The following is a 12,154-nucleotide window of genomic DNA, read 5'->3' on the forward strand; positions in this document are numbered from 1 at the left end:
TTTAAATATAATTTTAGGATTTTCCCGCTTACCTGTTTTCTTTATTTGGCCACTGGGTTTACTAATCTATTTAAATTGTGTTCTTTTAATTTAAGCTTTTCTGAGCCAGGTTTGATCTTATCGAAATAAAAAAGTTTTTGAGCAAGGTATGCTTCTTTAGTTTTAGATATTAATTTCAGCGTCTCAGTGTCTTTTAATTACTATTTTATTTGTATATTTAGCTACTATAGTTTCTTTTTTGTTTCTTTTTTTTTTTTTTTTCCATTTTGGGTTTCTTTGTTGCATGTTATATAATTTATTTGGAGTTTGATATTAGAATTTATGTTTGTTTTATAAAATTTTAACTTTATATTAGAATTTATATATTTATTTCTAGAGCCTAATTGATTTAGTTTTGCATATAATTCTAAACATAATAGCCAATTAGGATTAGATGTAGTTTATAATTGAACATAAGGGTAGGATTTAGAGGTCGGGCTTGGTGCAATAATAAGTACCTTCCACAAAACAACTAGTCACTATGGTAGTTGGAAATACTATAGTGTGGCTCATATTGTTTTGGTTTCAAGCAGTCACAAATCACATAAACCCCAAAATATTTTGGATTCCATTTTTTTTTTTTTTTTTTTGGCAAAATATTTTTTTGTTGAGAACAACATACTCCTATGAAACTGTAGCTCCAGTTGTTTCCAATTTTTTTCTTCATTGGGATAAGTATTCGTTTCTCTTTTGAAAATTGAGACTGCTAGAACTTTTTGTATTTTTGGGCTAGGAAAGGGTTTTGTTTATGGAGATTTGGAGGGCTGGAACAGTGGTACTTTTTGTATTTGTTATGTTATTTTTTTTTTCTTTTCTATCTCATTTGTCTGTATTGAATTGTGCTTAAGAACAGCCAATACTATTGCCCATTGTACCTAGATAGATAAATCACTTTGTTGTATACTGCAGAATATGAACCACAAGATAGAGTTGCAAAGAATTGCCTACTTTTGTAAAATATGTTACTATCTAATTTTATAAAGAACATTTTTCTACCATTGAGTTGGCTTATCAGACTTGGAATATATGTAGTCTGTTTTAAATCTAACCCATATATGTAAAAAAAATTTTGGTTATTTTTCACATTTTTCTATGAGAAATGCTTGCTTTTATGATTATAGGTATATGATGTTTTACACACACACTTGGTCCCAAACACATTATATCATTAAAAAAAGTTTAAAATATTATAAAACTATAGATTTACAACTGAAAATGATGTTATATCTCTTTTCTTCTTTCTATTTTTTTAATTTTTTAATTTCAGTATAATGTTAATTTATGGAGAATGCTACACAATGATTGCTCTTTATCAATAGATCTAAACACACTTATATATAAATGACATATAATAGAATAAAAGAAAGATAAAATCTATTTTTCAATATCTTTCCTATGCATTGCATGGGTTAGCAACTAGTTTTTTAAATAAAAAACTAGCAGCATTTTATCCTTCTAAATTTTCTCTTCTTTTATTTTGTTTAGGGAAAAAAAGAAGAAGAAGAAGGGAATAAAAAATATGTTTGGTAACTTGTAAGTAACCACGATTCCACATTGAGGAGGTGGGGCATTTGGAAAGAAGAGAGAAAAAAAAAAAAAAAGAAGAAAGAGAAAGAAGGAAGAAATGGGATCGTTAGATTCACCGAGAGAGAGAGAGAACGGGAACGGGAATGGTGGGTGTAGGAGTCCCGGAGATCCAAAACTTGGCGATGGAGTAATGATAGTAGTAGAATCAGAGGTGATGAAGAAGAGGAGAGCGAGTATGCTTCCACTGGAGGTTGGTACTCGTGTCATGTGCCGTTGGAGGGACTCCAAATACCACCCTGTCAAAGTCATCGAACGCCGCAAAATGCCCTCCGCTGGCCCCAACGATTACGAGTACTATGTCCACTACACCGAGTGTATGATTTCTCACTCTTTTCCTAATTTCTGCTTTCACTTTCCATTGCTGGTGTTAGGGTTAGGGTTAGGGTTAGGGTTAGGGTTTTCAAGTTACTGGAAATCGTTGTGCTCTGCTCTGCTGCTTTATGATTTTATTATTGGGGGTTTAGGGTTTTGTGTGTGTGTGTGTGTTCTTCGCTATTTATTACTTTGTGCATTTTGACAGTCAATAGGAGGCTTGACGAATGGGTGAAGCTTGAACAACTTGATCTCGATTCTGTAGAGACTGTTGTTGATGAGAAGGTGGAGGACAAGGTAATGAGTATGTGATACTTTTTCTAATACCTTTATTATTTGCTTCTCCCACAGAATTTACTTTCTTATTTTTAATACTAATCACAAGAATTGTGCATGAGTTTTTCCAGGTTACAAGCTTGAAAATGACACGCCACCAGAAGCGAAAGATTGACGAGACACATGTAGAGGTAAATACAAGTAAAAAATATTTTCCAATTTTTTTTTGCTCCATCTTATTTGTACTGAAACCCTGTCTAAATTGAAAGCTTTAAAGAAACCATAGAGATAAAGGGAACCAAAAGGTACATGTACTGGATGGGTTATCTGATCAGCTAGGATTATAATGAAAGTGGAATCTGAAAGTTACATACTTTTCGTCTCATTCTCTTTAATTTTATTCTCTTGCTAGAGGGTCTTAATTCCATTATCTCAGCCTTCACTCTAGTGTTATCTAAGCTAGAGCCTATTTTTCCTGAATGTTAAATGTATTAGAAGAGGAAAATAATAGAGTTAAATTTTGCATTGATGAAGCTTTGAGAAGATTTAGCAGTTACTTCTATATCAGTTTTGACTTTGAGCCGTAATCAATATGTCATGGTCTGTCATGTGGCACATGATTGCACTTGTTCTCTCTCTCTCTCTCTCTCACACACACACACAACACATGCATACACACATGAATTCATAAGAGTGGAAATAATGTAACATCTTTTTAATTTCTTGTGAGAAGTAAATGATTAATTTAATGAAATACCAAATGACATGAGCTGCTTACATTTAGAATTTTATGAGCTGAATCTCTGGCTGTCATTCGAGTTTCCTGCCTCCATCATAAGTTGTAATTTGTACTTATATAATCTTAATTCATTCTTCACAATTTTTAGGGTCATGAAGAGCTTGATGCTGCCAGTTTGCGAGAACACGAAGAGTTCACAAAAGTGAAAAATATAGCAACTATAGAGCTTGGAAGATATGAGATCGAGACATGGTACTTTTCCCCCTTTCCACCGGAATACAATGATTGTGTGAAGTTGTACTTCTGTGAGTTTTGCCTCAATTTCATGAAGCGTAAAGAACAACTTCAGAGGCATATGGTGAGCAGTGCTTCATATTCCACTGTCTTGACTCACTATATACTTTCAGTTTGTGGTATGGTTGGCCTTTAAGGAGGAATAGTATTGGCAGCATTGAGCTGTATTCAGTTCATCGGTTAAAAACGTTAACGTTCTGAATTTTGTTTATCAATTTGTAGTCTACTGTAATGAGTTCATATGATTGGGTTTTCTCATATGCTCTTTGATTGCTTAAGTGAAATTTGTGCTGGACATAGTTTGTCAGAAGCCTTGATGGATAGAAACCACATGGTTTGAACCTGGTCTACAGGGCATTTAGATCTCTTCCTTTTGATGTCTTTAATAGATTTAAATTTTACTATAACTAATTACTATATTATTTTAAGAAGAGATAGGAGATAGAAATTTGTGTTATTGAGTGGTTAGATTTCATTTTCTTGGCTATCTTTTCTGTTAGTGATTTCCCTTTCTTCCTTTAATTTTTGCAATTTTGGATGTATTTGGTCTATTTAATTCTTATTCTGCATGTGTAGAGGAAGTGTGATCTCAAGCATCCCCCTGGAGATGAGATATACCGATGTGGTACATTGTCAATGTTTGAGGTATGTTGTTTGGTTATTAGTGCTGGTTTTATTTGGGTTAATAAGTTTTAAACATCTAAGTACAGTTTGTACATAAGTTTTTTGCATGTGACTATTAAGTATAGTTTGTAGTTCTCCTTCATCTGAGATTTCCTTTTCCCCAATGATTTTTTGGCATTTAAAATTGAAACGTGTTTTTTTCTATAGGAGATTATATATCTGTTTATAAAAAGATATATGGAGTTAAATGTAAATATCAATTTCTATAACTTCAGTAAACAGACTTCATGTATAACTTTATCAAAAGAACTATGAGTTTGGTTTACTTTTAGAATATCTTGTTATATGGTTTCTTCAATATTGGAATATATGGTTTCCTTTCTTCTTGTTTCTCATACTCTGTTTTGTATTATTTGTTTTATAGGATACCCTGTTGTATATGAGCGTATTTAAATTTTTTAATTGATTTAAGTTTTTATTTAATTAAATGTTTCAAAACAGGTTGATGGCAAAAAGAACAAGGTTTATGGGCAGAATCTTTGTTATTTGGCAAAATTGTTTCTTGATCACAAGACCCTCTATTATGACGTTGACCTCTTTCTGTTCTATGTATTGTGTGAATGCGATGATCGAGGATGCCACATGGTTGGTTATTTTTCTAAGGTAAATTATTTATGCATCATTTTATTTTATGTGCTGTCTGAGTGAAAATGTTGTCTCATACCATTTTCTTAAGTATCATGACATTTTTATCAGTCAAAATCTGAAGGCAGGAATACTGGCATACGAAGCATGGAATTAATTGGTCATGCATTTAGGTGAATCCCGCCTTCATTTGGAATTTACTCAAATAGTGGCTAATCACAATCCTACAAGTTATGATTCTTTTGGCCTACAATGTTGTGGCATTGTGATTTGTCAAAAAAAAAATATATGTTGTAGGATTGTGATTTATCCCAAAAAAAAAAAAAAATTGTAGGATTTTGATTAAGATTCTTAATTGGCATGAATGGAATGCATGCTTGTAAGTTGTAAGTTTATTTAATTGCTTTTATGAACTATGGTACTATATCTTGTATTGCTTCTTTGCTACAAATGTATTTAGTGGTTTTGTAGTGATTTTTTTTTTTTTTTTTTTTTNAAGGCCCTGCACATGATTTCGTCCGGTACCCCCTGTAGATGCATCAAGGTTTTGAAAGTTTCCAGGTGATCAAGAGGATCCTTCATCCCGTCATAGCTATCTATATTCGGCATGCGAAACTTGTGGGGCAGGGGGAAAGAGTTCACGGCCGCAGTGAAGGGTGAATCGGTACGATTGACCAGATCGTCAAGGTCACTGGATACTCGCCCCTTGAGGGCGTTCATCATGACCTCCATTTGTTCCCTCATGGCCTGCATCTCTGCAGCTATATGTGGTGGAGTCGCATCCGTGAGGGATGGCATGCTCACATGCTGCCCTTCCGGCCTGCTTGGGGCGTGGCTGCCCTCAGGTCTCTCCTGATTCCTGTTTGGAGCACTAGTCCCTTCCTGATCTTCCGGTCGGCCATTTAGTGCTGCATTCTTCTGGCGCAGCTGTTCTTCCAAGTCGAGGTTCCGTTTGGTGAGACGCTCCACGGCGGCACCGAGAGTTTGAACTTGTCTCTCGAGGGCAGTCGTGGGTGGTTCCTCTCCTTGTACGTCATTAGTAGTTGCCATTGAGCGAGTGAGTACCATGCAACCTTTTGGTCCGGGAAACGATAATGTGGCTTAATCACTTAGAGGCGTTTTCCCACAGACGGCGCCAACTGATGATGCCGAAAATATCAACAGTGGGTTGCACAATGCTCGCACCCTCGAGACGACACCTGCACAGAAAAAAAGAGGACCTAATAGAGAGCACCGGTGTGGTGCCGGCCAAATACCCTCCGAAGGTCAAGTCAGAAAGAGTGCTCACAACTCTAGAGTGCTAGAGAGGGTTAATTATGCGTACCTTGGCTTATGAGGGTATTGGGGCTTTTATAGTGGCTTGAGATTGACATCCCTTCCTTGATGCGGAAGTCTTTTCCTTATAGGACTCTTCCTATGGAGTCCAAAACGTGATGAACAAGTCTCCTCCTTACGCGGAAGATTTTTATCAAGTATACCAGATCTCCGAAGTCCTACTAGCGCAAGGACTCTATTTGGGCTCTTACGAGAATGGGCCAAAATATCCCTCCTTAGGGGCTCAACAGGCCCATGGATAATCTAGCCCAGCATAATTCAGCCCGTCTGTGTCCGGCCCGTTCACAATAGGTCCGTCCATATAGGGCCGTGCAAACGATGGATCCGTCTACTTGGGCTTAAGAGATTTTTCCCCTTTCAGAAGCTTATCCAGTACCATCAATGATAGCTCTTTTACTTTTATTTTTAACAGAAATGCTCTTGAATGATGAAGCTAATATGTAATGTAAAATTACAAGATAGCTCGTTTAATTTCCATGAAATGCACGAATTTTCATGGCTATAAGTCCTGGTGATAGTTTTAGATCTTAAGCCGTAATCTTTTGAGGAGACATGAAGGAAGGAAAGATTAGAAGAAAATTAAAACTGATTTTGGGAGTTTCCAAGTTACCTTTATGTGATCAGAAGCTTCTAGGTGTTAGGAGTATTATTATGAAAATAACACTCTTGCAGATTGTACGGTATATGTACAGTTTATTTTTGTAAATATATGATGGGGTCCTGGGGACCTAGTTAACTGAATACTAGTTAGAGACACAGACCAAAAGGTCATGGCCAATGTATAAAGTTCCCACTTCTTCAAAGTCTAAGAGAGGTGATTGGTACACAGTCTTACCCTCCCACCCCCCACCTCCCCCAAACTTTTTTTTTTTTTTTTTGAGAGGTTTGTAGAGAAGTGTTCCATTGTAGTCTTGCTGCAATAATGATGTCTTCTAAAGACATTTGGCACCCTTCAATAAGTGAAAATGATAAGACACTTTTATTCACAACAAATTTTACAATTGTTGAGTTGGTCGACTCTAATTGATGGAGAAAATTTTTTGGGTCTATGAATGATAGTTGTGTCCACCACTTACAGCTGACCAACTCAGCAATTGTAAAATTTGTTGTGGAAAATAAAAGTTGTGTCAATAGTATTACTGTTCAATAAGAACTTCCTACAGCAGCAAGAATTGCGTCATCCCTAAGAAGCACAATTCTATATTCAAAGCATGAGCTTGGATCAACCTAAGAGAAGAGGAATGATTTAATAAGAGGTAATCTTTAAGCTTTGGCCTAGTGAGAAACTTCTCGTGCCAGAAAGTTTAAGTGGGAATGACAAAACAAGAGTTTAGAGCAATTTGATTATACTTATAATTGAATTGTTTTTTGAGATTATGATGCCCTTGAAACTCTGTCATGGCACCAAAGCAGCCATCTATATGCCTCATAACCAAGTCAACATGATAAACTTAACAGATTGAGGTGATCAGGAAACTTTTACTATAAAGTCTGACTCCAAAAAGATTTGTTTTTTTTCTTGTGAAGACGAGATTTGTGACAAATGCCATCTCTTAAATAGTTACTATTCTCTTGCCTAGTATACTAAGAACCTATTTTTGGTAATCGTCTATGCTATATAATCGACTACTGTTGAGGTGAGATGCTGGAATCAACAAACTCCTGGTCTTTCATCTTTTTGATTTTCAGCACGAAATATTTGTATGTATTTAAGTCCATCAATCTTGTGTGCTTCATATGTTGTCATGTGGGAGGCTTCAGAGATTAAAATTGATAGAAAGGATAGAAACTTTAGACCTTAATAGTTCTGTTTCTTTCTTACATCAAGAGTCTCAACATAAGGCTGGACCTGCATAAATAATCTATAACCTCGAAATCTTGCAATTAATCTTTCCCAATGCTCAAGATGCATAGGTTCTAAGGCTTCAAGGAAATTTTTTTCTACTAAAATAGTTTGCTGCGCTCTATTTTCTTCCTATTGCATGTTTTGTCAACTTTTTGTTTCTCATTTCTTTGTAATTCTAAACTCTCTCTCACCTTTTTCTTTCAGGTCTCAAAGTTGGGGTTTGGATGTATGTCCCTGACTGGAGCCTACAATTCTCCTATCCCTGAGGAGGATGGGATCTCAATAATAAAGTATGCTTTCAGTAATGGTATCACTTTCTTTGATACATCTGACGCTTATGGACCCCATTCTAATGAAATTTTGCTTGGAAAGGTAAATGGCACTAATTTTTACTTTTACTAGCTCAAGAAGTTAAATGTTTTTGTTCCTATCTGGTAATAAATCTTAAGATGGTTGAAGATGTGGAAATTTCTTTGTGATACTATCTTCTATATGTTTTGTTGTTAGTGAATTGATTATAATGAGGACCATGTTAAAACTCTGTGCTATTACCTGAAAGAAGTTTATATCTTTCAGGCCTTGAAGCAGTTGCCAAGAGAGAAAATTCAGATAGCCACCAAATTTGGCATTGAAAAATTAGGATTTCCTCACATGCAAGTGAATGGTAGCCCTGAGTATGTTCGCTCATGCTGTGAGGCTAGCTTGAAGCGTCTTGATGTGCAATACATTGATCTGTATTATCAGCATCGGGTAGACACAAAAGTACCCATAGAAGACACTGTAAGTGATTCTCTTACTCTTTCACTAGATGCCTACGAAATTCTTGCTTGTTCATAATTTGAAATTATCAAATTCTCTGCCTTCATTATTTCATTGTAGATGGTGATATCCAGGTGGTTAATTTGATTTGATACATATTTTTGGAATGTAGGTTGGTGAACTTAAGAAACTGGTAAATGAGGGAAAAGTCAAGTATATTGGTCTATCTGAAGCCAGCCCTGATACAATAAGGAGGGCACATGCTGTGCATCCCATCACCGCTGTACAAATGGAGTGGTCTATCTGGACTCGTGATATTGAGGACGACATAATTCCACTATGCAGGTTTATTCAGTTCACACTTCACAAATGATATTTTTATTAATTTTGGTCTCATGAGTGCTTCCATGTTTACACCATTGACATGTTCTTCCTTTCTTGATTTGAAAATTTAAAATTTAGAGCTTCTTGTTCATTGCCCAGCTGTACAAATGCTTTTGTTCATGTAGGGAGCTTGGCATTGGAATAGTTCCATACAGTCCTCTTGGCCGTGGGTTTTTTGCTGGCAAAGGAGTTGTGGAAAATTTGGATGCAAATAGCTCCTTGGTACATATTTCACCAATGTTTTTTCTCATTTATGCATTGACTGTCAAATTGCCTGCATTCTTTGATCAATGCATACTTCAAGTTTATTGAATAAAAAAGGAGGCAGTTGGGTGGTGGGTAACTTAAAGACACCCCTAATGTTAGGGAGCAAATTAAAACTTCTAGCAAACTTCAAGAACCAAAATAGTTATATTCCCTTCATTTTTTATATAAGTAAATCAATTTTATTGATGAAAAGCTATACAAGTACAGAAGAAACCTGGGGTATTTTGCCAATACATCTAACAATTCCCCTTGAAAAGTCAAAATTACAATGAATCTATGAAATCATATAGAGTAGAATTTATCAAGACTTTAACTTTATCATGTCTGTAGATAACTCCTATGCCTCAAAGGTCCTCCTTTTCCTCTCCTTCCATACTTGCCACATTACACATTATGGAACTATATTCTACGCTATATTTCTTAAAGAGTTGGACCTTAGCCACTGTTTATTCAGTTGGTTTTAAAAGAATTATACATTGTAACATCTAATATGTATATTTTTTCTTAAAGCAATCTCCACTGAAGAATTTTCACGTAAATGCAGCATTTATTTTATTTTGAAGTTATCACAATTGCTATTTTTTTGGCAATATTATGTTTTTTAGCTTAAGACTAGCTATGATCTATCGTATTGAGTTTTGAGCTATTAAGAATCAACATGATAATAAAATAAGCTTAACTAAAATAAGAATGTTATAGATAAGTTGGGGAAAAAAAAAGAAAAGAAGAAAGTTTACAAAATGAAGGTATTCCTTTAAAGATTGGTGGCTCCTATTGATGCAAAGATAAGAAAGAGTTGCTTAAGATAGTTTGGCCATTTACAAAAGAAAGTTATTAATACACCAATGAGAATGAATGATTTAGTTCAAGCCAAGAGAACAAAACGAAATAGAAGAAGACCTTAAAAAACATAAACAAAAGTAGTAAGAAAAGATATATTAACTATGGAGGTGATAGAGTATGATTTTGTAAGGATAGAATGGCATAGAAGAATATATATGGCTAAGAATACACATGGTTGACCAAGTTCTTTAACATAGGACGAATGCAGAATGGATGCAGCAAAACAATTGAAGAACCAAAAAAATAAAAAGATAGATATCCTAGGAGTAAAGTACTAATAACTTAACTTACTAATAAGACTTAAAATAAAATCCAATTGACCAATAAATTAAATAAGAAAATAAAAATTTCTTCACACTTCCCGCATTATTTTTTGGTTGAGAATTTATAGCCGACTCCAAAGTTTTGGGATTGAGACTTTGTTGTTAAACTTTAGAACCATCTTATATAAAGGATTTCAAGAATTTGGCATTTCCCCTTAACGGTAGAAATAGTAACAATAAAAAAAAATGTTTTAAATGAAACTGACATCCAGCTCTTCTTCTTTTTTCTTATTAGGTGTTGCACCCTCGTTTCCAAGGAGAAAATTTGGACAAGAACAAGACCATTTATAGTCGCATAGAAAACCTTGCTAGAAAGCACCAATGTTCTCCTGCTCAGCTAGCTCTTGCATGGGTTTTCAAACAGGGACAAGACGTTGTACCCATACCTGGTAATTGGCTTTCATTTTTTTTTTTTTTTGTCATGATTAATTACATTAGTGAAAAAATGTGCTCTGTATTTAAGTTTTCAAAAGTGGACAAGGAAAAGTGGCTGAAGATTTTATTCATTGTTATTTATACCATTATCTTTTGTGTGCTTCAAATTGAGTTAGCTTGACTCCAAGTCTGTAATGCACTTCCCCTTTTAAGCTGCAAAAAGTAGAATCAAGATCACCTGCTTCTTATAGAAGACAAAGTTGACATACAAGTCAAGGAAAAATATCACAAGTATCCCTATTGAGTTCCATAAGGTTTTGCTGCCTCAAATTTTAAACTATATAAATGGATAACAACCCATTTCATGGCTGGAGATTACGTAAATATTGCCTGCTATAGCGCCATAACAGCCTCAGAAAAAAAAATCAGAGATTATAATTTACAGTTAAAATATTTATAAACATAGTGTTAGGTTGTGGTCATAACTAAAAAAAGATTTTATTATGGGTTCATGTTTATGATCACAATGTCTTGAAGGCATCATTGGCCATACAGGCTAGTTTTTAACTTTTTGAATGAGTGGTAGTATGGTTTTGAGGAATAAAAATTAATATCATGAGTCAACCATGTGTAATTTCTAAAATATATTAGCAGATCTGCTAAATATATTGGGAGCTGTGTTTAGAAAAATCTGATAGCATTGATCAAGGTTGGAATTTTATGTTCAGTAAACCCTTTGGTACCTCCCACAGGCAGAAAATTTGGAGTTTTATTTTATTTTATTTTTTTTGCAGCAAAAATTGATAATCAAGAAGAGAGGATTGATAGTTCCATGGATATTTTAAGGATGATTGTAAATGTAAATGTATATAATTTTAAGTGTATATATCTTCTTTTCTCATTCAACAAGAAAGTTCACTAATATGCTCATTTTCAATTATATTTATTTAGAATAAACACTAACAGTTGCTTTTTGACTCAGATCCCTTTTGAATTGTTTGTGAAATTTTATAATCCAATTTGCCAAATCTCTTATGCCTCCTCCATTTTAAAAAGGAGGCAAGTTGAGACTTTCAAGTTTCACCTGCTATTTCTCATGTTCATTTGGCTTGAACTTTTACAGGGACAAGTAAGATCAAGAACCTGGAAAACAATATCGGCTCTTTGAACGTGAAACTTACAGAAGAAGACCTGAAGGAGATATCAGATGCTGTACCAATCGAAGACGTGGCAGGTGGAAGAAGCTATCAAAACATGGATCATTTTCAATGGAAGTTCGCTAACACTCCTCCTAAAAATTAATTTTCTCCACTTACCCTTTTATTGATATTGTCCTTTTCACTTGGATAATGCTATGTTTATGTGAAGTGAATGGCTAGATTTATGTTAATAACTACCTATGTCATTCACTCAGCAGATTAGGAACACTATTATGTAAACTTTTTAAGAATGGTACCAACGTGGTTGCTTTATGTGACGCTCTATTGGATGTTTTGATAGTTTGTT

At 34.7% G+C, this 12,154-nt stretch overlaps 2 protein-coding genes across 2 annotated transcripts; both read left to right on the forward strand.

The window, feature by feature from the left end:
* Positions 1–24: 24 nt before the first annotated feature.
* Positions 25–4,594, forward strand: LOC112037860 (histone acetyltransferase of the MYST family 2). The gene is made up of 7 exons (XM_065770214.1): positions 25–146; positions 1,525–1,940; positions 2,147–2,235; positions 2,346–2,405; positions 3,102–3,311; positions 3,824–3,892; positions 4,373–4,594. Exons 2-7 carry the CDS (start codon positions 1,664–1,666, stop codon positions 4,577–4,579), a joined length of 912 nt encoding a protein of 303 aa, XP_065626286.1. The 5' UTR covers positions 25–146; positions 1,525–1,663; the 3' UTR covers positions 4,580–4,594.
* A 3,306-nt stretch (positions 4,595–7,900) lies between these two features.
* On the forward strand, positions 7,901–12,154 carry LOC112015896 (probable aldo-keto reductase 1). The gene is made up of 6 exons (XM_024048354.2): positions 7,901–8,069; positions 8,274–8,477; positions 8,629–8,801; positions 8,966–9,062; positions 10,509–10,662; positions 11,772–12,154. Exons 1-6 carry the CDS (start codon positions 7,926–7,928, stop codon positions 11,948–11,950), a joined length of 951 nt encoding a protein of 316 aa, XP_023904122.2. The 5' UTR covers positions 7,901–7,925; the 3' UTR covers positions 11,951–12,154.

This window comes from Quercus suber, unplaced genomic scaffold (assembly GCF_002906115.3).
Source record: "Quercus suber isolate HL8 unplaced genomic scaffold, Cork oak 2.0 scaffold_123A, whole genome shotgun sequence".
NCBI lineage: Eukaryota > Viridiplantae > Streptophyta > Magnoliopsida > Fagales > Fagaceae > Quercus > Quercus suber.